A 26715-nucleotide genomic window follows, 5' to 3' on the forward strand; every position below is an offset into this window, starting at 1 on the left:
CTGCGTTATGTTTCCAGTTTTGTCTTCGGCCTTTCGCACACACAGACTTTTCACACCAGATGATGTATACTGCATCTTAGCTTAGCTTATGTTGTCCTAAAATAAATGTATTTCTAATAAGAGCACTCTCAGGCTGATGTTTAAATCTAAAAAAGTTCCATTGTCCAATGTTTCAATCTACTACGGAGCAGGGAAACTTCATGCTTATCATGTTATTTGTCATGTTTTTATTACACTTTGAACTCAATGAACTCGAAGTGAATTGGCTCCAGCTCTGTTTTCTCATTTTCCCATAACTAACCAAAGCTACTATCCCCTGCTGTCCAGCTCTACTCAGCTGTGAATGCATTCACTCCCAAAGGGCTGTAGGTCAGCAAGCAAACATGCCAAATTAGAGTCAGATTTTGACACCCCAAATTGGGCCAAAGCTCCCAAATCCACCCCCCATCTTGAGTGCACTGCCTGCTCACACTACGCCCTCCTAATAGAAAAGTCAGTCTTTTCATCTGTGGCACCCTTTCATGTAAAGCCAAGGGGACATAATGCTGATTAATGTGAAAAAGGGATTATTTCTATGATGAGGAGCACTCCCCTTCTTGTTTTTTCCACGTAGGAGGCACATCTTATCTTGAGCAATCGTAAATGCGATCTGCATTTGTAACCTTTGGAAAGCAGTAGGCTAATGATTGTGCCCGTCAAGTGATTGCAGACCAGGCATTTTTTTAGGGAAAGGGAGGGGCAGCACGTGTGGTTGGAAAAAAAAAAAACCAAAACTGCAGCAGTAATTAGAATCCTTCTTCCCTTTTAGAGTTTTCTATGGATATCAGCATTTCAGCACTCAGCAGCAGTGTAGAAAGTGGTTGAGGCAGTAGCATCACTATATAGATTTAATTTTCACAACACATTCCCTTTTCTTTTGAAACCAAAGGTGATGTTCAATCAGGCTTCTCTTATTTTACAACTCCTTTTTTCTTAAACCTTAAATGAAATACGCTTCTGTATTCATGTTAAAACAAGACTAAAGGCCTTTACACACCGGGGGCGTGATGCAAGGGAATGAGATGGGAAGGAAAAATACTTGCCTGTAAATATTATACGTCATGGGCTTTTATTGTGAAGGTTAAGAACAGGAGGATCGACCTTTGCCAAGGTTGAAGGAGTTATTAAGTTTGACGATGTGGTTTGGACTACGGAGCTTCTGAGTTGTTGCAAGCACCTGCTAATTACCTTTCCTTGGCAATTCAATTTGACCAGCTTTTATCAAGGCTGCCCCTTGAATACTTCCAGGTCATTCCACTCATTTAGGAACCTTCTTAAGCAAAAAAAAAAGGACTATCCGACTGCAGCCACGCTAGCAGCTCTGTGTTAAATGCAAATGTGCCGATGTCAAGCAACATTTTTTTGGCCTGATGGTGTTGCTAGATGAAAAGTATGGGGATCACCTGTACCAATTGGACCGACCGACAAACAACAACTCTCTGGGATCCACTATAAATACCCTGGGACTGTCATGGTGCCATCGCAGGTGTTGTAGCTTTATAAGGCAACCCCACGCTGCTCTCAAGTGATCAGGCAACGCTGGTAGATAACCAAACTACTCCCAACAAGCTTATCTCTCCACTCAACAAGATTGAGTCATACGTGTTATCTCTGCCACTCCCCAAAGGCTTTAGTGATCGTAAGCAGTACTGCACTCACGTGTCAAGTTGAGCTCAATTCAACTCACTGAATGAATGACTGCACACCCCAGGGGAAGAAAAACGGGTTGATTTCTTGACCATGGGTGGTTTCATTTGCATTTTGCACTTGTGGGCTGATGCTTGTGATGTTAGAAATAAGTGAGCAGGGAGAAGTTCGGTGTCTTTTTGTGGATACACACTTTGGCTGTTGATGTAATCCAAACTGAACTTCCAAGTACATGGTGGTTACAGCTCATCACGAAAGTCATTATAAAAAAGTTGTTTTCTTATTCGATTTGAAATTATGCTTAACTATCAATCAGCAACTGCTCCTAACTATTTTGATAATTGATTTATTGTTTATATATATGTATTATTAACTGTCGAACTGTTTGAATGTTAACTAGGGAGAAATTTTGTTGACAGACAAAATGATTAATCAATATATTGAAAAAAATAATATTGCAAGATAAAATCAATAATAAAAATAGTACAAACTATTTTAAATATTGTGCTTGCCTCAAAGTATCAATGTAATCCTCACAATGTGAATGTATGAAAAATAGCATGCTGTACTGTTTACCAATATGCGGAAATTTGATTGAGTTTGAATAAATAGGTTTAAGTTGTGAGAAAAAATTAAAAGGAAATGTGATTTTTTTTCTCATTCATTTTTTTAAAAGACAGGTCATATTATATGAAAAATAGCTACAGAGATTAAAGTGTTTGATACTGGGAATTTGATAACCCAGTTTGATAACCGACCACCCACAATCCTGACCGTACAATGTCTGCTCTGTAGGAAGATTATGGGTGAAATCTATTAACTCAATATTTGGCTCAGCACTTTCGTTCCGAAGAATGTCTTAAGAAATAACTTGAGTTCAACCTTTGCATATCTTATCACTAACTCCTTATACTGCCAGAGGTTTGCAGACCATTTCTTTTAACCTTTAACCTCCATTTCTGACTGACACACATGAGCCCTTCCGTGTCCTTCATTTTGCCAAACACAGCAAAGTGAGTCACAGCATCAAAGAGCATCAGGTGAAGCAATGTCTCCTCCTCCAGTACAATGCCAGCAGTGCTATTGATCATGAATTGATCTGACAGTAGTAAGGATTTAAATTCCTAAGACGAATGGGCAGGGATAGACTTTATCACTGGCAACACTACATGAAAACAACAGTAGGAAATCTCCCCTGGAGAGTGAAGGCTGCGGCAGAATGAGCAGTAATTGAACATGAATGAAGGAATGACCCTGAGATTAAATCTCCTTATGTCATCCTGACGCCACACAGTAAGGAATGAAATAACATTCAAAAGTGAACACATTCCCTGATTCTGTGCAAAGGTCATCGGGGTCACAAGATGTAGGTCACCAAAACTGGCCTTTCAACTGTAACACCTAATCAGCGTCATCATACCTGATCAAACAGACAGTTTTTTAAACATTATGCTGCTGCATTCCAGTGAAAGTCAGAGTTTGGAAATTCCCCGCTGCTTTCCCATAATTACAACCTTCCTGTGTTGTGGCCTGTTTTGGAAAAAACAGCCAAGAAACAGGGTCATCCACACAGATTCAAACCCTTTCCCCATGTCACAGTTGGCATCACATCATTTACAGTATGTATGACAGTATTGGCAAGCTGTAATCTGTGAGTGCAACTTTCAGATTTGGAGCAGATCCCAGCTGACATTGGGCGAAGTACACCCTGGACAGGTCGCCAATCTATCACAGGGCTGACATGTAGAGACAGACAACCATTCATGCTCACATTCACACCTACGGGCAATTTAGAGTCAACTAACCTGTCTTTGGGAGGAAGCCAGAGCACCCGGAGAAAACCCACGCTAACAAGGCAAGAACATGCAAACTCCACATGGAACCCGAGTTGAACCCTGGCCCCACTTAATGTTAACTCTCATGGTTAAATTCAACACTCTAAAAGCCTACTGTGCACTAGCTGCTTGGTCCCAAACAGACAGTGGGACAAGCTGGTAAACATATCGGAGCATTAAGCAGCTAAAGAGCAAGATATTTCCCTCAGGAGTTGGTAGAAACCAAAAGCTATGAGAGGGCTAATATAGAACTTAAATTTGCCTGGTGGGCACTCACACACGTTGGGGATAATATTGCTCATTAACAGCATGATGGGTAAATATAAGCAACTGTTTGCCAACAAATGATCACTTCAGTGTTAACAACTTGTTTCCACTACTGCTAGGAGGACAAACATCTCTTTTATTGGGAGGTTAAAGGTTTGAAGTCACATTTCGGGGTTTTTTTTAGCAGGGGCTGTCCACTTGCATTGTTGATATTTATGACTTAATTATATATCTAGCATGTGAGTTTTTGGGTTCTGTTTTCTATTTTTAAGCAGAATTTCAAGGAGCAACCAAACCCTCTGGCAATACACTATCATTTAAGTAGCCACCTCTAAATACAGACAATTTCAAGTTATAAACTACGGAAGGAGGTATTGCCTAAAAAGGCATATGATATACAGTAACTGCATTTTTGCTTACTGTCTCTAAAAGACAAGTAAAGTCAGTCATGGTCACAGTTAAAAGTACAAGCTCAGCAAATGCTTCCAATCCCTCGTGAGCACTTTGCAGGACCATGCATGTTACCACCAGCCAATGAACATGACAAGTCCCACAGACTTTGCCCAGCCTTATCTCCATGGCCCTGTACATTCACCATCATCATTTAAAAACTCATAAAACCTGTATACTCAACTGGAAGAGTGACCATGTGGCTCTATAAAAAAGCAATAGTCCATCTTAGAAATATATGATTGGACTTCATTGCAGCCGTATGGATCAAAAATTACCCCAAAAATATGACCACGCAGTAAAGTTTAAGTACCTCTTTTAGTGCATGTGCACAGTTAAGAGTCCATGAAACGGAGTATTAAAACAAAGAGCTCTTCGTTCATCAATTCATGCACATTTTCTATTTTGGGGGAGAACAGCAGCGGAAAACACATGCTGTGATGACTTCCCATTTCCGAACTGTCTGCCTTTGACCAGCAAACTTTTGATCAGGGGTGTGTGTGTGTGTGTGTGTGTGTGTGTGTGTGTGTGTGTGTGTGTGTGTGTTGCTAACTTAGGTTACCTTTGGGGACACATTTCAGCCTATAGACCAGTTAATTGGCGCTGGCTTGTCCAAATGTGGGAAAACGATTTTTTGGTCATTTGTTAAGTGTAGGTTTTGGGTTAGGCCAGTAGTGGTTATGGTTAGGGCTAGGGTAAGCTTCCAGGAAATGAATGAAAGTCAATGTAATGTCCCCAGAAGTGACCTAAGTAAAAAAAAAAAAGGGCTTCAGACCAAAGGTCAAAGAAAAGCTGAGGGTTTTGTTTGGTCATCCTAACACCAGAAAAGCCAAGTAGTGGTTTAGAAATACATTCACTTTTAAAGAGCTGCTACACCAACCTTTTGTACAGCCCAGTAATTTAAAAAAAACATGGGGAAAGCAACATTTGTGACCCTTAACGCAACACGCTGGCCTTCTGTTTGACCCCACAGCCCTCGTTAGGATAGCGATGTCTCTTCTGACATTGCCCGTCTTTATCTTCCTGCGTTAACTGATTCACTGTTTGTGTGTCACACTTCCCTCTTTTGTGAATACACGCTTGTACTCACCATGTTAAAGTCAGCGGGGAAAGCAGCAGCAGGTCAGCGTTGGAAACCCCCGGTGTTTGAAACAGAAAGACAAAAAGACGAAAATGAAAAACACAACTGAGTGGACATACGCGCGTCAGGTTGTGGAAATCGAACTTAAAACAACGTTAATAGCCGCTAACTGTACGTTGACGCTGCCCAGTGGTTCACACGTAAGTTAAGTTAAGCACAGCCAACTGAAATAAAACACTTTACCTGACGGTTACGACGAGGAACCAACTGCCTGACGCCAGGTGACACCCGTGTGTGTTACTGAAGACCAGGAATCCCGACGCGGGTCTCGTCCGGGTCGAAAGGACCAGACACCTGTAAGCGTCTGCTTTGGTAAACCTTCCCAGAGACGGTGACCGAGCTAAACCCCGCCCCTCCTGCCTCAAAAAAACAAAAACAGGCCCCCATAGTACTCTTAAACGGGCACGCCCACGATGACGACGGAGGCAGCGTAGTCCCATCGCCCCCTGGTGGACGTTTGCAGGAAGAGCTGTCTCTTTGATAATCGTCTCTATGGTCACATGACCACTAGATGGCCTCGTTAGGCTGAGCTACATGTTGCTGCTTCAAGATAAAAGGCTGCAAACCAAAGGCCGAACTTTAAGGTAATGTTGATTACATAAACTGTATTTTTTTGCATGCAGGCTATTACAAGAAGATAAAGAAATGTGTAAATTCAATGGCGGAAGCAGTATTCAGTTTCTTTAGGTAGTAACACCCAAAATGACCAGTAAATAGCATAAGGAAAGTATAGAAAGTGAGCAAAATCAGTCATTCTGCTCATGCAGCAGAATGCTCCTGTCAGTGTTAGGTGAAATACTAAGTAGCATGTGAATTAATTTGCCAGTCAAGGTGAAGCTAATTTGAACCCACGCTCACAGAACGTGCAAACTACGCACAGAAGGAACCCGAACCCTAACTGGGAATTGAACCCGGGACCCTCTCACTGTGAGGCTACCCACTACACCGCCGTGCAGCCCCTTGATATTTCATCACCCACACACCCTGCAGTATGATTATACGTATCATAGATGTCTTTATGTCGGTCAGTTTTGCACAACTTTTTTTTTGCAACTAAGTGTATTTTTTATGCTTAACCTGCAAAGTAACTCATGAGTATACCAGTCAAATCAATGCAGTGGAGTAAAAAGTGCATTGTATTGGGTAAGTTTAGATTAAAATAAATTAATAAAAATATAAGTAATCTAGAAAAATAACTTAAAATTGTACCTAAATACATGACTTGAATACAAATTACTTTCCATAACTGAAAGCTATGAGAAAAGTATTGCAGATTTTTTTCACACAGGGCTCATACTGTTGACCTTTGTCACCCATCTGAATCAGCAGATAACCCTCTGCTCATTTCCCATTTTTATTAGTGGAGACCGTTATTAAAAAAGCTGTTGTAAATGTCACTTATAGGTTACTGGTCTCGGTTCAGTTAGTACAGACAACGTGGCATCAATACCACTGCAGTCTTTCCCAGTAATGAGTGCAGGGAAACAAAATCTATACCAACTGCAGGCCTAATCATTTATATTCCCGCGGTGTTTCATCTTTTTCATTTATTGTTTCTAAAAGCCAATTTGGAAAACATTATTGCACAGTCAGCATTTAATCCAACATCACACAAGGACACCTACGAGACCCTGCAGGAGGTGTTACAGTCAAGTTTATTCAACCATGAATGTTTCATATAAACAAGTGTGCACAGGGAAGGCCTTGTCCTCAAGGTCCCGATCCTAAACCAAAACGTCTACCTGAGATTCAATTCAGTTCAACTATTCACGTGGTATATTCACAGAACGACGTAGAGAAACAATTCTAGACTATTTCCTTTTTCTGTGGCATATTTTAATGCTACAGTACACCATGTCAGACAGTAGTTCTCAGTGACAGTTTTGGCAATTTCTACAAGCTACATTGTTTGCCCTACTGTTATACAAAAGAAAAAATTAAAACTCTTCGGATCAGATTTTCCTTTTTTTTTGTTTTTACAAATCTTTACTAAACCTTCTTACAAGTCTTTAGTATTGCTCTTGCTACATTGAAAAAATAGAAAAATTACATCTGAATATGGAGCTGTGGACGTGGAATTAATAAAGAGCTTTGCTCTTGAGTGTTCATGGCTATGTTTCAATAGTCCTTTAGCTGCTTGCTCTCCACGTTTTCCTCTCCTCTGTAAAGGCCAGCTTCGCATCAGCAATCAGAGAAGAAGGTATGAAGCAAAGAACAAGACATCAAACTGTTTTTTTTAGTGGCTCATAAGCAAAAAAGTCTAGGATTCTGCAGAGGGGCTGGGTGTCACCAGATCGTCCTCTCCCTGAGCTTCTCCCTCCGACGCGTCTGCTGTGTCTCCTGCTGCGTCTGCTGCGTCTGCTGCTACTTCCTGTTCGGTGTCCACTAAAGCAGTGTCGGGGGCTTCGAAGGACTCGCCCCCCAGATCAGCCAGTTTGATGTAGCCCTTGCTGTTGGTACGCTCCAGGCGAGGGCAGCTGAAGCGCCTGGCTCTGTCGCCTTGACGACACACAGACACAGACAGGCTGCAGCGGCGCGCAGACCTGGGCTGATCCGTGAGGGAGTTGAGCGACAGCCGCGACCCCATCGCCCTGGCAACGGGTGATGGAGGAAACAGCTGGGTCCATGGTGGTTGAGGCTGGGCCTGCGATAACCCTTGTTGGTCAGCTGTGTCCGCGGTTATGTCCTCATGGCTCTGGTGGGGCGGGGGAGAATCCTCCACCGAGGTGTCCACCTCCTTTGTGTCCATGTCCGCCGCCTGGCTGCTGCTGCTTTGTCCTTCCTTGCAAATGGTTTCAGCAGCAGCAGCCTCCACAACGAGCCCTTCCTCTGAGCGTCCCTCTGCTTCGGCCCTCTCCTCCACCTCACAGTTGTTCAGTTTGATCACAGGGAGGGTGAAAGCGTTCACGGAGGAGGTGACGATGGAGGTGGTCTCCCACTGTCGCGGCTGCGGCGCCTGCTCGCCGCTATTGCTGTAGTCTTTGTAGATGCTGTAGACGGTGTCCGTGAAGGTCTGGACGTCTCGGGACCAGCTCCGAGGTCTGCTGGCTAACGAGGGCCGCCTGAACACGTCGTCTCCGCCTAACTCGCCCTGGAGGCCGAGTCCAGTGGAGGGCCAGGAGCCCCGGGTGAGCATCCCGCTGGCGGGGAACGAGCCCGGCGGACCCTCGGCGCTCCTCGACTGAGTGTAGTTCACCAACCCGTTGAGGGGCGAGTATTCCTTCGACCGGATGCTGTGTAGATCTATAACCGTGGAGTAGATGTCCCTCAGGTTGATGATTTTGGTTTTCTTGTCTCGGTTTTCGTGCAGGACTGCGTTGGCACAGATGAAGAGGAAAATGCCAATCCCCATCACCAGCGGTCCGAAGACCTTCAGATTGTCCGAGTACAGGTAGTTATTCAGGAAGTCACACAGGAAGCCGCACCCGGGGGAGGGGTCGGGGGCGCTGCTGTTAGAATGGCTCTGGTTGTATAAACCGCTCTGTCCGGAGGGGGGCTTATTATGGGTCAAGTTGGTGGAAACAGGCAGACTTTTGGAATAACCCATCCTGTTGCTGTGGTACCCGCCGGTTCTGCGGCGCTCCTGGTACTGCTGCTGGTTCTGGCTGGGCCAGTAGCCGAGCACCGCCATGGAAATCCCCACCATGAGCACGGCGACTCCCACGGCGGCCACGAAACCGGCCGGGGAGCACAGGTTGAGCTTCCCCTTCACCACCACCACGTCATTCTTCTTCTTCTTCTTGGTTTTCCGCTTCCTTTTGTTCTCCGCCCGGTTCTTGGAGCGGAGCGAATCCTGGCGCCTGTTCATGCGCAGCAAGCCGCCCGTGGCTATCATGGCGGCGATTGGACAGCAGGCTTGTCACTCAACCTGGCGGGACATGAAATTGAAAAGGGAGAGAGAGAGAGAGAGAGAGAGAGAGAGCATTAGGTTAATGATTCACATGATGAGAAGACGGTTCAGACAAGTGGAGACACGGAGTGAATATGTTCATTTCACTGAGAGATTACACATGTAATCCAGATTTGTTTTACATACAAGGATTATCAACCAGGCAAAGCTGGCAACTAACCCTCAGGGGTTGATCTGCGACAATTTATAACAAATGTGTTGGTAACATGCACAAATAAAACACCATCAAATTTAAATGTTAAGGTGTAAAAATCTAGTTCTGATACCCTTAAAAGGCCCAAAAACCTATTCTCTCAGTCTTCCTACTATGAGTGCTGGTCTCCAACATGAACACACATATTTCGACCACAGATACAACAGCTTTGTATTTACGTATTTTTGTTTTTCCTCTGCGCTCTACTGGCTTGAAATGTCTGGGACACAAGGAATGAATGAAAAACGCTTTGTCACGCATACTTCCAGGCACCAATAAGGATTTTAGCTGAATGAAAATCCGACGACAGTCCGTGGGTTGTTTGTCAGTCAAATCTGAGGAAACAACACCCACGCAGACGTGAAGCAGTGAAACCTAAATTTGGTTTGATGTTGTCATATATGATTCAACGTTGTAGAGAAATAAGATGTGAAGTTCTCACGGCCTTACATGTTCCAGCGTGGGATAAAATGGAAGGGGGAAAAGGGGAGGGGGGTCCCGGATCCACTAGAGGATCAGTCCGGCCCTGTATCCGAGATTATCCCACAGGTAGAATCTACACAGATGGAATATTAGTCATCAGATGGTCAGTAAACCAACAGATAACATCCATCTGCTGCTGCTGCTGGATCTGTAAATACAATGATGTAAGCGAAACAAGAGACAAATACCCAACCGGACAGCAGAGAACAAGTAGTGCTATCTATATCTGGCTGTGCCGGTGCGATATCAGCCGATGGAAATGTAATGTGTCCAGACAGGAGGCCAGCAGGCATGTTCTCTCCACCTCTCCTTCTCCTTCTGCATCACTCTCTCCTAACCTCCTCCTGCTTTTCCACCCAAAACCACTTCATCAGCCCAACGCATGCTCTCCAAGACGACATCCCCCTTCATACACGGCGACATCACAGGAGGCAAATATGAGATATTAGCCATTTGTTTACACGCCGAGGTTGTTCTCTGCCACGTAAGATGTTTGCCTTCTGATTACACAATAAGCCGTGGTCCAAAAGGGCAACGGAGGCACTGAACACTTATCACGATTGCAGACATCAGATGATGAGTTCCAACCACACGTGGTGAGTGATAATGGGAGGATGGGGCTGGTTCATTAGACAGCGCTGGTGGCTGGGTATTTAATTTGACTAATCACGCCTAATTGTCTGTGACTATAGGGCTTATGGTTCATGAATAACTTATTCCACAAATTCCGTTCACAGCAACAATTAAAGAGGCGTTTTTTTTTTTTTTCGACGGTTGCTATGGGTGTTGCTCCCTCATCCTCGACAGGTCTGACGAACCTTTACGACCCAAGTTATCACAGGCAGAAAGTAGAGCCTCAGCAAACAGCACACCGGTGCTCAGCCGCTGTTTTATAGAAAGGACTCTCCCACTACACCGCGTCCAACGAGCACTCAGATGCCTCCCGGGCGAGAGAGGAAGTCAACCCGCACTAAAAACTGCTAACGCGTAGGTGGAGCTCATTGTGTGTGTGTGTGTGTGTGTGTGTGTGTGTGTGTGTGTGTGTGTGTGTGTGTGTGTGTGTGTGTGTGTGTGTGTTTGAACGGAGAGAGGCGCAGCGGTAACGTGGAGCGGGGGTGAGAGAGAGTGGGCGTGGACGAGTCGGACCGTGTCTCTGTCTGCGGTGCTGAACAGGAAGCTGCCAAACTCGCTTTCTCGTCTCCCCGCGAGGAAGCTGCCGCTCGTCTGGCGCGGAGGAGGCCGGTCTCAGCGCGCGGGCTCCGTCCGCGAGCTGCGGAGCGCGCGTGCTTTTTTTTTTTTTTTTTCGCGCAATGTTGCGATGAGTAATCGACTGTTGACATGACGGCGCATCTGTTTCCCTTCCATTGGGGGGGAGAAAAAGACCGTGAAGCATATTATACGAGGCGCTGGTGCCCCCTGAAAATGTCCAGAGCACACGGCGACGCATCTCCCCCAAAACACTGTGTTTTTTCTTGGACTCACGAGGCGCAGACAAGATGACAAACATCCACACCTCCTCCACGGCCTGACGAAGCCCATGCTTCCAGAACCAGCGCTGCAACTAAGGAGCCGTGTGGTCCTCATTACGCCGTTATTTAAGCCATTTGTCTCCATAACTTATGATAGAATCTGTCTTTAATCGCATCACCAAGAGCCGCGAAGAACAAAAAGTTGAGCTGGATACAAATATCTGCCTTAAAAATATATTTTTTACTTTATGTCTCTCGCATATTTTAAAATCGGTGTAGGCTATCAAATATGTAAGACAGACAGATATTTATATAACATGCAGCAAAATCATTATTTTTAATCTCACGGATAAAGTAAACAGACTGAAGTGCGCATTGCTCCAAGTCCAACGCCTCCCTGACATCCAAACTCTTGGACGTCGATTTGATCGAGATAAAAAAATATATATAGGCTATAAAAACGCTGCCTAACTAAACCTACATCTGTACCACAATTAAGACTTCCTTAACCTCGACGCAGCCTCTTTTTCAATCAACTAGGAATTAGATGAAACCGAAAATAGGCGCGGATGTTTAGGTGGAGACGGAGGAGGTAAAGAAATGAAATAAATATCACAAAACATGCGAGTCTCTTACCAGATATCGCGGCTTGTCAGTCAAGCATCTTCAAAGGCGCACTCCTCGTTCAGCTGTGCGTGTCGTGGTGCGCCACTTTGAGTCTGGAAGAGTGGTTTCCAGTTGAACGCGGACTCACAATAGACCGGCAGGGGCGGGCCAACTGCGTTTCTATTGGCGATTATTGGGCAACGTGAAAAAGGAGGGCTGCTGAGGACATTTATCACACTTTGGGTTGTACTCCGAACATTTCCACATCTTCTTTCTCCTCCTAGGGTTCCTTCCACATACAAATAAGAAACCTGCTGAGTTAAACGTGTCAATTAATACTCCAGCATATGGATGCCAGTTGCATTTTTTTTAATAATGGTTGCACAACGCTCTGGGAATATGTATGGCAGTGGTGACAAAGTACATGCACAGTCTACTGCACACACACATCTCTGAGAAATATAGGTGGAAAATACAATGCATGAATAAATTACGGTGTTATGGGTTTCAAATAGCACATCCAGTGAGGCGAGGTCATGGAAATGTAAAAGCCACTAATTCATCATCTCCAACACGTGCATTCCTCTCCCTATACCTTTCTCCCTCGGGTTGCATTGCTGTAATTGCTTGTACGCTGCATCCCCGTGTTTAACAAAATTAAATATGACAGAGTCCAGATGTGTTTCAGTGATGTGAGACTGAAGACAGAGGCAGCAGCTATACAGGAGAGGGGGGGGAGCACGAGTTACGAAGCTGATGCTCCAGAGAGCTGACTGCAGATTTATGACCCAGAAATGTGTTTTGTTCATGGCATAAATTAGAATAAAGGAACAGAGAAAACTCAAGTGTGCACACTGCAGTTGTAGTCAAAGTATACGTGGGCATGGGGAATAATCCGGGGATTTTTAAAGAGCTGTCTTTAATCCATGCTGCTAACCAGTGTAGTCCTGTAGGTCTGGGGCCACGTTCAGTATAGCTCTAAGCTTGTGCAATATAGGAAGATACTGACACACAACAGATGTTTCTGAGCCTCTGACAGGAGCTTAAACCCTCTTAAACCTCTGTTTCTGTGAACAAATATTTCAAAATAGGTTGCTCTAAGACATCAGAAAGAGAAAGACAGGAGCCATTTTACAAAATCGTTGTCTGAGTTTGGTAATTTTAGAAATAATATGAAATCTATGACTGGATTAATGCTGAGTGGATGCACAGGTGGAAACCTTGGCGGCCTGTCCCAAGTGTCCTTAAATCCATATCTCACTCATTTTAAGTATAGCTGTGGATAAGCCAGCTGGTGCCAAAAATGCAATTTACTGTATATTTTCATATCACACTTTCTAAATATACATTTGGAAATAAACTATAAGCTGCAGAATCCAACCATAACCACACCAATGAATGAAAAACATTACTTTCACTCAGCAAATCCTGATTCCAATCACTTTGCGAGTACACTCCAGTTCAGCCTGACATCTTTTCTACCTCCTCCATATTACAAACAAAGTCGGATTCCTCTTTGCCACCCACAAAACAAGGTCTCGGATGAGCTGCCTCAAACGGATCTTTGTTGACGGTGGCTATGGATGCTCTGTGCCAAAGATTGGCCGGCACCTGTTCTGCTTTATGATTTGATTTTATAAGAGGAGAAGAAAAACTTCCCACAATGTAGGGCAGTAGAAAAATAATCCAGCTACCGGCAAAGATGCTGCGTTTGTGAAATACTCATGTTACTGCCATCGCATTGTTATGGGAAGTCGTTCCTGTGACCTGCAGGTGAAAGAGTATTAGATTGCGTTCTCCTGCAGAAGCTGCAAAAGATTTAGCATCCATTCCTGCAGACTGTCCAACTTGCCCTTATGACTTTAACAATTTCTTATCGAGACATTCCCAGGTAATAAAACTCACCTAGAGCACGGTAATGGAGCGGGCCTTCTTATTCACAGAAAGAGAAAGGAAGGCAATATGAAGAAGAGAAAAGACTGACAGGGAGGGAGCGACTGGAGAGATTTTCAGCTTTTTTTGTTATGTCACACGTTGCTAATACTGGGTCTTTCATCTTTGGGAGGGGCATTCCCATCCACACTGCAGCAGTTATTCAATAATTCAATTTAATTCTCTATGATCATCCGTCACGGTTGTTTAAGACACTGCCCTCCAGTCCTGTCCCTCGTGAGTGATGTGTCTCCTATAGTACGACTCCTATACCATTTTCTGATCTTTGTCAAAAAAATAAGAAAGAAAAGAGATCATCCCTCACACATCCATGCTCCCAGGTGATGAAGGTGCACCGCAGTACTGTCAGTACACTCGCACATACTGTAGTGTCAAAAATAGTTCCAGCAGATCTCCTTCTGAAATCTAACCGTCTTTGTTCCGCTTGTGTATCTGCACAGCCAGAACACTGAAGAAAGCGTTCACTTTGCCCTCTAGCTTCCTTTACTTGTCAGACACGCTGTCTGTGCGCAATATGCTGGTTAGGAGCGAGAATATATATCTGAAGCAGCGTGCGGAGCTGAAGGGGGGGGGTTCATTTCACTATCAGCCTGGGCTGTACTGGCTAATTGGGGATGTGGGAACTTGGGATACGGGCTCAGTGAGAGATCAACTCTCTCTGGGAAACATTGTCATCATTACAGTCGTATTTGCGGCAGGAGTCAGAGGGCTTTGCAGTTGGAGAGATAAAAGCAGTGTTTCCTTTGAGGCCTTAAAAATAAAGGGCTTTTACAAATTCTAGGAGGATAATGGGCCATCAGTTAAAGTGGGAAGGAAAACTCTGGAATGAGTTATTGAGGAATGAAAAATCTGCATCCTCTCTAATTAGAAGGGCAATCAGGGCAACCATAATGCAGCTGACATTATTATATATTGTCCTTATTGTCAACACAAAAAGATCTTAAACAATACGTCACAAGTATATCTTTTAATTACAAATTATTTCACTAAACAGATGGGCATAGTTTTTGGAAAAGGCTACTCAAATTGGAATAAATTGTGTATTTGTAAGGGACTATTTTCAGCTGGATTGATATGCATTTGGTGTTCAGCATTAACAGCGGCAGAATGATGTGTGGGATTGAGTTATAAAAAAAAAGAGTCTATGACCCATTTGTTATACCTGATTTGTTTTATAACCTGAATTATCCGTTAGAACTCCACGAATTCCCAAAAGGATCACACTATCAAACATCCTCATGCATAAATCACCACAGATGCTCTCAGTGCACAAAACAGGGCCAAGAAGAAACAACACTAAATAAAGTTTTCTTCGCCGAGCCAGGATGCAATTATTAATAATCAAACACAAAACATCAATCTGTTGACCTTTGGTTTCCACGCCACGTTCATTATCTTGCACAACGGGAAACTCAAACAGTGAAACGAAGGACTGCCTCATACATCACACGAGAGTTTCCCACCGTAACTATCTTTCAGCACCATTGTCTGCTCGGGTACTGCAGGGAGAAGACCTCCTTTTGATGAATGACCACTAGGGTCCATCTGCAGCTAGTGGTTGCAGCTAATGAGATGCGCGACGGCAAACCGACTGATGCAGGTCATGGAGACATATGGGCATTTCTGGTCCATCCTTCCATGCTCAGCAGCCAATGCGCCGCTGACATCACGTGGAAGATTGGAAATGGAACAAGACGGCCAGTTGTAGCAGGCACGGGGACCGGTAGTTGGGTTACCAAGGAGAAAGGGAGGATGGGAGAAAGGGAGGATGGGAGTGCGGAGCAGCAGGTAGCCGCTTTCCCTCTAGTGACCTTGTCTCATCTCTACTGTATAAATGGCTGATGAATAGGCAACCGAGGTCCTGAACAGGAATAGAGGCCAGTATTAGCTCACATATCATCAGCTGGTAACACTAATGGGAATTCATGGGTAAAATGTGGAGAACGTAATGGACTGTCCTAGATAGAGAACTCGGACATCTCTTTTAAGACTCAACTGAGTTGTCCCAAACTTTGCCAAAAGAAAAAAAAAAAAGGAAGAACTTTCTTTGTTGCACCCCTTTCTCCGAAGATGCTTATGAAGAGAACAACAAACAGCAGCGAGCGGAGCGTGCATTGTCTCGAGAAGAGACAGTAATTGCAAATCCTCAACATCAAAAGCTCTGTCCCGCCTAAACTGCAGGATCATGAATCCTGTAGGCCGAGTAGCTACAAAGAAGCTGTTTTCCTCTCTGATTAGCTCCATGGCCACGTTTTGCAGTGCAGCGAGGCAGTTGTGCAATCAGAGCTAATTCTCTGGGTCTGTAAGATGCAAGCTTCATGGGCTCTCAAGAAAGCCTTCTTTGATCTTCCATCCTCGATAATATAGGTCATCTCTTCAGGGACAAAAACAACAAAGACCAAATGAGGTGGAAAATAGCATTGAACCCACCTTGGAGCAAGAAGCAAATAGTCCCCCCCCCCCCCCTCCTCCCCATGTACAGAGCACAACCAATAGTCTCATTTATTAGGGTCTTAATCTTTGGCATTTTAACCCAACAGTCCAGCTTTTGTGTTGACGAGAGGAAAAAGCTTTTTTTTTTCTAAAAAAAAAGAAAAAAATAAGTGAAATATTGCATCCGTCCTATTCTGCTGCCTGTATGTGGAGCCTGTTCAGACTGGGTAACCATGGCAACCGTTTTATAATGCCTCGCGAAACACCTCAGAAGAGGTGCCTTTTTATCTGGGCTGGAGGGCTGGGACAGAAGCAGCGGAGACTCAAATGAGAGGGCAGAAGTGAGAGCTGACGGGTTTGTACACAGAATCATTTTTTTTATGCTGACGTCTTTGTAAAGAGACGTCAGCCTCCACACACACACACACACACACACACACACACAAAGGGTATAGGAAATAAAGAAAAGAGCTCACCCTGAGAGCAACACAAGATGAGTTTTTACAGGAACAGGAACATGTCCAGGGAAACCTAGATCTGGTCACAAATTTGAAGCTTCTACTTAGAAAGATACCATCTTTGCATGTGATTCACTGAGACAGTCTGACGCTGACATTCACTGTACAGCAACATGGTTTTCGGGTCCTGCAGGACAAGTCCAGTCATGTGGAATTCAGCAGGCGTGAGCATGATGGGAGGGGGCATACAGCCAGCTGGGTCTTCTGCAGGGGTGAGCCCATGCCAGGAGCTGACAGGACCAATCAGGAAAGAGCTCAGGCCTCATCCATGCATGCTAATCAGCACCGTCACAGGAGCCCGGGTCGAGGGCATCTGCAGGGGTTCATCGCCATGGATACAGCAAAGTCACATGATATTACCTGAGCAGGTAAACCAAGTGGAAGGAATGTGGCATCTTGGCATCGACTACGTGACCTTCGGTTACGTCACCACTTCTCAGAACAGTCTGCGGGGTGAGACCGAAAAAATATTGACATTTTTTCTGTATTTTCTTTGATGCTTAGTAGCTAAAGCATTCTTTGATGGAGGAATACAGAAGTGATTATTATGCCGTTCTGCTTTCAAAACAAGTTGGGGAGAACATAAGAACATTGGGTCTGAAAAAAACTAAGAAAACCAGAATAATCTTAAAAATATGTAGGCTATTGCACAATAAGTCATGCATCTTTTCAGCACAATCCTATAAGTGTGTTTCTGGCTAATGTGGTCAGTTTGCCTTTTTCTTTTCACAGCTCCACTTCTCTTTCTATTTTCAGCTGTGTGACACACATGTTACCTGAACTTTTGGAGACTACAGTGGTATTTGATGGGAGAGGAAAAAGGATTCTAAAGGTTATTTAATCATAATAAAAGGCTCCACTGAGTCTCCAGAGTGAGTGACACAAAGACATCAGGACATGATGGATAGAGTCGGCCGCTGGGATAAAGGACTGAGGAGTATTGTTTTGACTTTGGAGGGTCACATGTGCTATAAATTTGATGCCATGCATGCTCTCCAAAAGTAAGACTGAGACCATACAGTCTTTTTTTAATACATAGATTTAGGACATTAATCACTTGCCTCCATCGCAGCGTTTCCCAGCCGTGTAGCAACTGCCTGAAAACGCGCTTCCAATCAAAAGGGTTTCATCTCCGCGGTCGTCCCTAATACAACCACTTTTGACTGCTTTTATCCAGGGCATCTTTGAGGTCATTCATCTTTTTATATGCTAATATTTTAATCAGCATTTCTCAGTGAATTAAGGGCTTGGCGGGGCTCAGACTCATTTGTGTTATCGGGGAAATTAACCTTCACTGCTGGAAGGACAGAATCCTAACACTCCGAGTGTATCCAGAAGACAGTCTATTTCGTTTTTACCTCTTCAAATTGAATGATATGAATTGAGTAACAACATATTCTAAAGAGAACATTTCAGTTTCAAATAGGTGATACATTATTTGTGGATTATTGACCAACGTTCAGACCTTTCTTAACCACAAACAAGCAATGTAATGAAACGAATGAATCATTAATGGAATGATTGTGATCTTTTGATTCTCATATACGTCTTCAGATCAAATATCTGATTGATACACAACCTGTTCTGTCATTGAACTTCTGTATTAAAGGCTGACATACAAATATGAGGTGGTGGTTTGGAAGAAACACAAAGCCAGCAAAGAACATCAAAGGGAAAGGGAACATTTTCAGCCTGCTTTTAAACAACGTTAAACTCACATTAATTGATTTTTGTGCAACATGACACACAAGTCTGAGGCATTATCGCCTTAATATAGCAAACAAACATCCGAGCCACAGTAGTATTAGCATCTATTCGGTATTGTGTTTCCGGCCAGTTGATCATAAGTCCAGTATTCATCCTCCCTGTAGCTCCATTATTGGTCTGCATGGAAATATCCGTCTCTTTCGCTGCTAAATCCTCCACCATGTTAACCAGCTATACTCGACATTCTCTCAACAAACATTAAATAGATGCTGAACTTCAGTGTCGAGGAATTTTCTACATTTTAAATATAAAAGTGCTGATGAAGCTTTAATAGAGTAACACACTGCAGCGTGGCCTATAAAAATCACAAGCATCCTCCGAGTAGGGCATTGCAGTAATACAACCTTTAAATTTCTCTGGAGTTACCTGAGACCAGAAATGGTAGCTATATCTGTTTGCCATGCTGACAGGGTTAGCAGCACTAATAATAATAATACATTTTATTTGTATAGTGCTTTTAAAGGTACTCAAAGACATTTTTTCATATAAATAAATAAAATAAAATAAAAACAACAGTAAACATCACAGTAATAATCACAGGTTAAAAGCACACATTCAACTGCATAACTGGATGGACTGTTTTTGTACATTTGAGCATTAAAAGGTCAGAATCAACAAAAACCTATAGTCTCACCATTTTGGTAAATGCAATATTTTTTGTCATATTGCTGGTTATTAAAGTAAACAATCCCCACTGCCAAACCCTCCCAAACATTCAGAGTGCAGGCAGCACAACATGTTAAAACCACTCACACTCGTTATCACCTTCTGCTGCTCGGGAGAGCGCGAGTGGGAGACAGAAAAAACATGGAGAGTTGGTGGAAGTGCAGGCTGCACACTAGCCAGCGAGAGTGCCAACTCATCACTTTCCTCTGAAACACACTCAGAGCAGTGGAGTGTGGCAGGACACTGACCGATCGGCTCTTTGGTTTTTAACTACATTAAAGACACAGACGGTTGCTTGTGTGCGCTGACTTTGCCTTATGTTAATGCACACACACATCTCTGTTGTGCATCGCTAACTCCTCCATGGATGTGTGTATAAAAATCAATGGACAGGAAGTTGCCTTTATGTTTTTTGTTCACACTCACCGTTGTTCTAGTGTTATTTCCCGCCGCAGTGGGCAGCTATTTTTAGCGATAAGCATTCTAAAAAATCCACAGCACTCCCGCTGAGCACCAAATGACAGACAGTCTTAGTTAGCAACTATAGCTGGTGGACACAGTGGAGCATTTAGTGGCTAGAGCTTCAGGAGTTGGTAAAGAGCAAAAAAGAGAATTAAAAGAGCCAATTTCGATTCTGTTTGCGAACAAGTTCAACATTTAATTCAATTAAAAGGTGGTGATATATAAATGCTCAGTTTTTTTCAGGTTTATATCCTTTAATGCAGCGATTGCATTCACTTAAAACTATTGCTCCATTGAAATTAGCTGCATCCATCAATAAGAGAGCTGACTCTGTCAACAATCATGTTTAAAAGCGCCAAATAATCAAGTGTTCCACTGCCGTGTGCCAAGAAAAGCCTGTCAGGGTCATTATGTTCCAGCCACCAGCCTGCATCTTTGACACAAGGCTGGATTGATCAGTTCATACTGTTAACAGCAGCATCTGATCCCGACATCAGGATCCATTTCCCACTAATTTGTCAGTGCTGCCAGCGTAGCTTCATCTACTTGCTCTCCGCTGAAGGACAGATTTGTCTTTGAACGGGCTAAAACAGGAAGAAGGAGAAGTTCCCGAAGGCAGTTCGAATGTAATACCAGATGCTGCCTCCTGACATCTGGAGAGAAATGCTTCAAGACAGAGTGGCCCACAAACTGCTGATTGCTGACACATAGGTGTGATAGTGGGATGTGCAGGCTGCAGCCCCGTGGGTCCTGATGATGGATGGACAGCAGGGAAAGCATAGAGCAGCATCCTCCACCCTGGAAAGAATCACTCCAGGGGTCTAAAGACCTGCGTCGGCTGAAACAAGGTTCTTGGGCCATTTTCTTCTCTTGGAGGCCGAGGCCACCCAGGCCGGATGTGTGCAACTAAACATGTCTGCAGAAAGCTATAGATTCATTAAGATGTGTGGATATGAAAAACATATTGATCTACGTTTCTATTCTAAGTCATTGCACCATGAAATAACTCACAAAAGTCCCCCGAACTACCTCAGCAAAAACATTGTAGCACAACATTAAAATCATTAAAATACAATGCATTATATTCATTATTCCAGCATCATTAGAATTGAAACATCCATCTTGAAGCACATTGTGCTGATAATGCCTCTTTTGCTCTTCACTTGAAGTAAAAATGTAGTTGTTCTTTTGAAAAAGTTTCTACTTCTACGAATACTGAAACTGACATTCTCAGTTATACAAGGAGTGAAAAACAACCAAGTGTTTACCTGGTGGCCTCAAATCACCCACTCTGCCCCTGCAAGCAGCAGCAGCAGCAGCAGCAGTGTCGGTCTCGCTCAACCTCCCGTCTGTCCTCACAGGGAGGTTACCTAACAATGGGAGCGACGGATGCAGTTCCAGCATGTACCATCATCTCATATCTCTACTTTCAGAGTGATGAAATAAAACACTCACAAAGCACCCTCCGTCTCAAGGTGAGCAGTTATGTGATGTTACTTGAATGTTTTGTCACTGTTCATCACTAATTCAAACATTAAGCCTTGCAGTATTTTCTCTTCCAACATGAGAAAAGCTGTGGGGCAAAAAAGAAAGATAAAAATCTTTCATCTTATTTTCACTGTTTGGATAGAGGGGTCTAGAACGTCATTTGTAGCATTATAAACAGTGAAAAAATACCTATTAAAAAATTAAACAGCTACATTACTTTCCAAATCACTGCTTTCTTTCTCCAGTAGACAATAATTCCAATGTAACCCCTTTTTTATAAATAAAATCGTCTACTCTATTTTAAAGTAGCTCTCTGATTTCCTGGTTGATTTCACGCATCATCACTGCAAATGCACTATGACCGCAACCACTCATTCTAATAGGAAGTGAGTCAGCTGGAGTGTCCACTCCAGGCTACCTTGTCAGGCCCGTCTCCCCAACATACACCATCGCTACGCACCGCCTAACCAGCATCCAATCAGGACGCTGCACATCCAAGCCCAGCACCGCTCTAGATCTCTATATAGATACACTATCGTGACATCTACCTTCTCACCGTCCTGCTCCTTTTTTTTACCGAACACAGGCGAGCTCAGCTCAATATAATGCGTTGGAAGATAAAGGGACTGACTCCCTGCCATGCAAAATCTATCTGGAACGCTATTACGGTGCCATGGCAACAGATGAAGACATCCAGGCCTCTTTGGATGGGGGCACCGCTGGTTCACTCATCTTCTCTGCTAGACTGACTGGCAGGAAAGCTCCACGGGGCTGCTATGGCAACAGACTGATCATATGCAGAGAGGGGGCTGTTGGCTTCCACGGCAACATGGGGGCCAAGTCACCGGTTTTCCCCCTGAGTTGCAGGAAATTAGATTGACTTTGATGAGGACTTGACCTCGGGCAGATTCACAATATTGTTCTGCATCTCAAGGATTTTTTGACATGATGGAGATTGATTTTCTGACACCAGCGTATGTGTGCACGTGTGTTTTTGTACATCAAAATAATTTTAAAAAAAGCTTGAAAGTGATGCAGTATGCCATACAGTGAACTAGGCTTTCCACTTGTGGGCTGACACTAAGCTTGCAACTTCTAAAATATGTAGTCTCAAACTACTGAAATATGTATGTCACATCTGTGCGCAGGAACTCTGTTTCTCCAGCCTTTCCACATGCAGCCTCTATCCAAGAGTAGTACAGCACCAGGAAACACAAGAGGGCTGACATTGCGATCACATCACATGTCAGGGGGGATAGGACCGATGTCAGGGGAGCGGTGGCAGCTTACTCTCTCTCCCCTCCACTCGCATGAAAATGAAGGAAACATGAGATATGGATTTGCCTCAGATGCGAGAGCTCAACAGGGCCGCTTCTTTTTTTTTTTTTTTTGTATGTTGAGCCAGTCCATTGATTGATCGCTCGCTCCCCCCTTGGCAGAACGTTCGATGGCAGGGCAAGAACTGAAAGCAAATACGCTGAATTATTGGAAGGCGGCACAAAACAGCTGCTGCATCATTCCTCCTAAAGAATAACGGAGATGTAGGATTGATAAGAAGCTTTTAAACATGAGATAAGTGTGAGTGGTGAATTTAAGGTGATGAATTTGATCATATAGCCATGTGTGTGTGTATGTGTGGTAGGAAAGCATGGGGGTGGTAAAGTGATGAAGGCAGGAGGCAGAGAGAAAGAGAGAGAGACAAAAGAAAAGAGAATAATCCAGTCTCTGGAGCCAAACAGGCTGTTGTGCTCCAGTTGCTACAGTCACCCTTTGACCTGTGTGTGGATCTGCACTCGTTGCGCGTGCGTGCGTGTGAGAACGTGCAGGGATGGATGCGAGGTGGTGCTGGAGGCTTGTTTTGGAGGAGGCTGCAGGCTGCGGTTCAGCGACGCTCTTGATTAGGAGAAAACACACCACTTAATCTTTCGTCGGCAATTGCGGAGCCATTAATTATTCATCGGTTTATTCATTACATTGTTACGTCAGAGCAGAGGAGAGGGAGTGTGAGAAAATATTATGATGTTCATGAAATTCAATATGCATATTCAAGATGGGGACAAAGAAACATGTAATCCTATAACGCTGGGCATTAAAGGCTACCTTGAGTGAATGGACATAAACCGGAAAGACCTGCTCTTTAGCCATTGTATATTATTTTCTCTCTCTCTGTCTTTCCTTTTATTAACAGGATTCATGAACTATGGGCTTTAAGGAAAACCATATTAATCACTTGGATTGAAGATGAGCTGCAAACAGAGATTTAAGGCACATTTGTTTCCCTAAAAGAAGCTCTCCACCAGCTGCTGTTGCCTTCAGCAGCCGACATTGTGTCTGAGAGCGTTGGCTGCTCTACACTGCCATCTGCTGGACATGTGACGACAAAAAGCATCTGCATCTGCAGCAGGGACCTTACTCTTCTCAATTGCAGCTCATAAAATATTCATCTCCAAATGCAATGCCTACCATTTTGGAAAAATGTGACACTTGATTCTTGTGATATGATGTCTGGAATAAAAGTTAAACCCGCTGTAAAATTACAATCGTGGCTGTGGAATAAAGCGATGACTATTGCTGTTTTTTTTTCATATTCTTTCTACAATTTATGTCTCTTTATTGTCATTTTGAGCCATTAGTTGACTCGATTCTGTGTTTTTTTTTTACATTTGCATCCCTTTGTGGTTATTTTACACCTTTGTGCGTCTCCTATGTGGTTGTTGAGTATCTGAAGTTGTTTTTAATCTTTTTGGTCATTTTGAATGTCTATGTTTTTTTTGTGTCACTTTTAGATCATTTTGCATCTCTTTGTAGTTTTTTTTGCCTTTCTTTGAAGTCATTTTGACTCTGTGGTGATTTTGCACCTCATTGTGGATGTTGAGTCTCTCTTTGAGGTCATCTATTGTGTCTTTGTACTCGTTTTGCGTGTCATTTTGGAGTCTCTTTCAGGTTGTTATGCTCTGCACTGATATAGTAGCAAATACTACAGCACACTAACATGCAGAGCACCCTTACCTCTGTGTTTATGCTTTAAGACCAAATGAAGAGGAAGACTCCTAGAGTCAATTTAATGAATGACCTTTGAAATGTTTTTGACTTTAACTGGTACAAACCTCAGTTGCCAATTGAATCAGAGATCAATTACTATGCAGCTCGTTTAGTGCACGTTTGTGTGTCCAGATGTTGTCCCTTTAGCTCAAGGAACATCTGGTGTGGACCCCCCCCCCCAACTCACATCAAGCCTCGGCAGCAGGAGCAACTCCCAGCCTCCCTCCATCTCCCTCCCTTCCTCGCCACGACTCATCGGCTCCCCTGGTCTCCTCTTGTGAACAGAGAAATAATTCACCAGCAGCCCCGCGATGAAATATGAACCCATCCCTGGTGCCACAGCGCCCGTAGCTCTGACCAACTGGAACAGTCTGTAAAGGGAAAAGATGAGACCTTCAGCTTCCATGAAGATGTGCCAAAGATTCCTCCTTCCTGTCCAACAGAGATTCTTCAGGGGGGATGCTGCAGCCTGGAGACAATCTGGTGCATTACGAGTCAATACAAGCCTTTTTAAAGAATTGAGATGCTTTTAGAACCTTATGTAATACCGTATGTTTTTTAACATAATAAGCCATCAAAGTCCAAGGTTTTAGTGCAGAGAAGAATACCAATAGAATTGCAAAATGATGCAGTGTTTGCATAATAATATGCTCAATTAAAACATCATCTTTCAATGCAGCCTCTGCTTATTTCACTATTTCCCAAAGCGTTGCATAATACCAAACTGGAAAGCATCTTTACGCTGACCTCTTGTGGTGATGGCCTCAATTCTGTTGCAGCATGTTGTCAGAAGTGTGCTGTTACAGGTGTGACTGCCTCACTTTCTCGTTCTTCACAGCGTGTCAGAGTCAGAGTCATATTAGCTCCCCGCTACTGTGTTCACTCCAGGAGAACTGCCCTGTGACTGACAGACTATAACGAGGAGGATTAACATTCAGACAAACCTTCCACTCGACTGCAGAGACACTGGAGATTTGAGCATTTTTATCTTTTGCATAAACATCTGGGGATAAGCTCTGTCTTGTTGAAAATCAATTAAAATATAAGATTGGATAATTCTCGTTTCCATTTTTATGTCAGAAAATACTATATTTTTTATGATGACATGATTATATGTAGCCAGTAGTCCAATAAATACATCTCTGACCCTATGAGGATTACCATATAATTAACTTTGTTCTAAATTAGGCTTCTCAACCTTTCCACCTGTGTAGGGAAATATATTTGCAAATAAACCAGGATTAATAAACCTCTGTTAGTTGTAAACATTAAGCTTATTCTGGCACCACTACGAAATAGTTTGGACACACATGCAACTCAATGAATAATAATTAAATGTTGCACTACAGGAGTAATTCTAGGTGGTGTAGGAAAGTGAACGCCACCAGGGGGAGCCAAACCCCAATGAATCAGAAGGTACAGCACAGTATCTATACAGCAGCTCTAGAATCACCAGATATAATTGATTCTAGCTTTGTTATAAATAACCTTTATTCTAATAGAAAAACATGTTTAAATGTGCTTTCTTTTCTCATAATGTTGGTATATAAAATGTGGATGTAATTTTGACTTGCTCCACTGGACATTCATTAACAGCTCTATTTGTTTCCAAAGATTCCCTATTTTCTTTTGTTATCCGAGGTGTAACTAGAGCTGTCTAACCATTAATTAATAAGCTTTTATTCCTAAAATGTAATTGAATTAGTTTTTCAAAAGCACACTCACAAATCAAACAGACCTTTCCCACTCACTTACACTACAAGGTGCAACTGATTCAATCAATGTATTCACTTCAGACAAAAAGTCTGCCGACATTTAACTGTAACCTTGAGTCAATTTTGCTCATCCATCCTCGGTGTATAATTTAAGTTTTTTGTTACCGTGCTGCAAGTCCTTGACAAGCTTTTATAGAGCACAGGTCTACTCTGGCGGGTCAGTCAGTACAACGACTAAAAGCTTAGTGTCACGAGGCTTATTCATACATTTTGTTGGTTTTCATTCCAACTTCTCAAAGCCACGTTAATGTTGTTTTTGTGGAACTTTTGAAAATACATTTATGAAAGGCAGCTTGCAGATGGGCCAAATGAAAATAATCTTCAATTCTTCAAGGTTATAAAGCTTGTGGCTCTTACTTTTCTAAATAAGAGGGAGCAACTTTACAATATCATTCACACCATTACACCATCACTTACTACAGTCTGACGACATCACCACAAAGTTAATCCAACAGTTAAAAATGTTGTATAATAACCCTAATTGAGGGAGTATTTGGTGCACTGTGTACACATAGGTGAGTGATCTAAGGCCTTTATGTGGGAGTGGTCGACTGGCAAAAACAATCACGAC

At 43.3% G+C, this 26715-nt stretch overlaps 2 protein-coding genes across 2 annotated transcripts in view; one reads left to right on the forward strand and one right to left on the reverse strand.

Annotated features, from left to right (window-relative positions):
• The window catches only part of rab31 (RAB31, member RAS oncogene family), a 188389-nt gene that overhangs the window by 120909 nt on the left and 40765 nt on the right, over window positions 1-26715 (forward strand). The gene's annotated exons all lie outside the window — the stretch shown is intronic.
• tmem200cb (transmembrane protein 200C-b) lies at window positions 7194-12172 on the reverse strand. Its single transcript, XM_084007077.1, has 2 exons — window positions 12071-12172; window positions 7194-9247 (listed from the first exon to the last, which is right to left on the reverse strand). Exon 2 carries the CDS (start codon window positions 9212-9214, stop codon window positions 7640-7642), a length of 1575 nt encoding a protein of 524 aa, XP_083863203.1. The 5' UTR covers window positions 9215-9247; window positions 12071-12172; the 3' UTR covers window positions 7194-7639.

Source organism: Eutrigla gurnardus, assembly GCF_963514095.1.
Source record: "Eutrigla gurnardus genome assembly, chromosome: 4".
NCBI classification, from domain to species: Eukaryota; Metazoa; Chordata; class Actinopteri; order Perciformes; family Triglidae; genus Eutrigla; species Eutrigla gurnardus.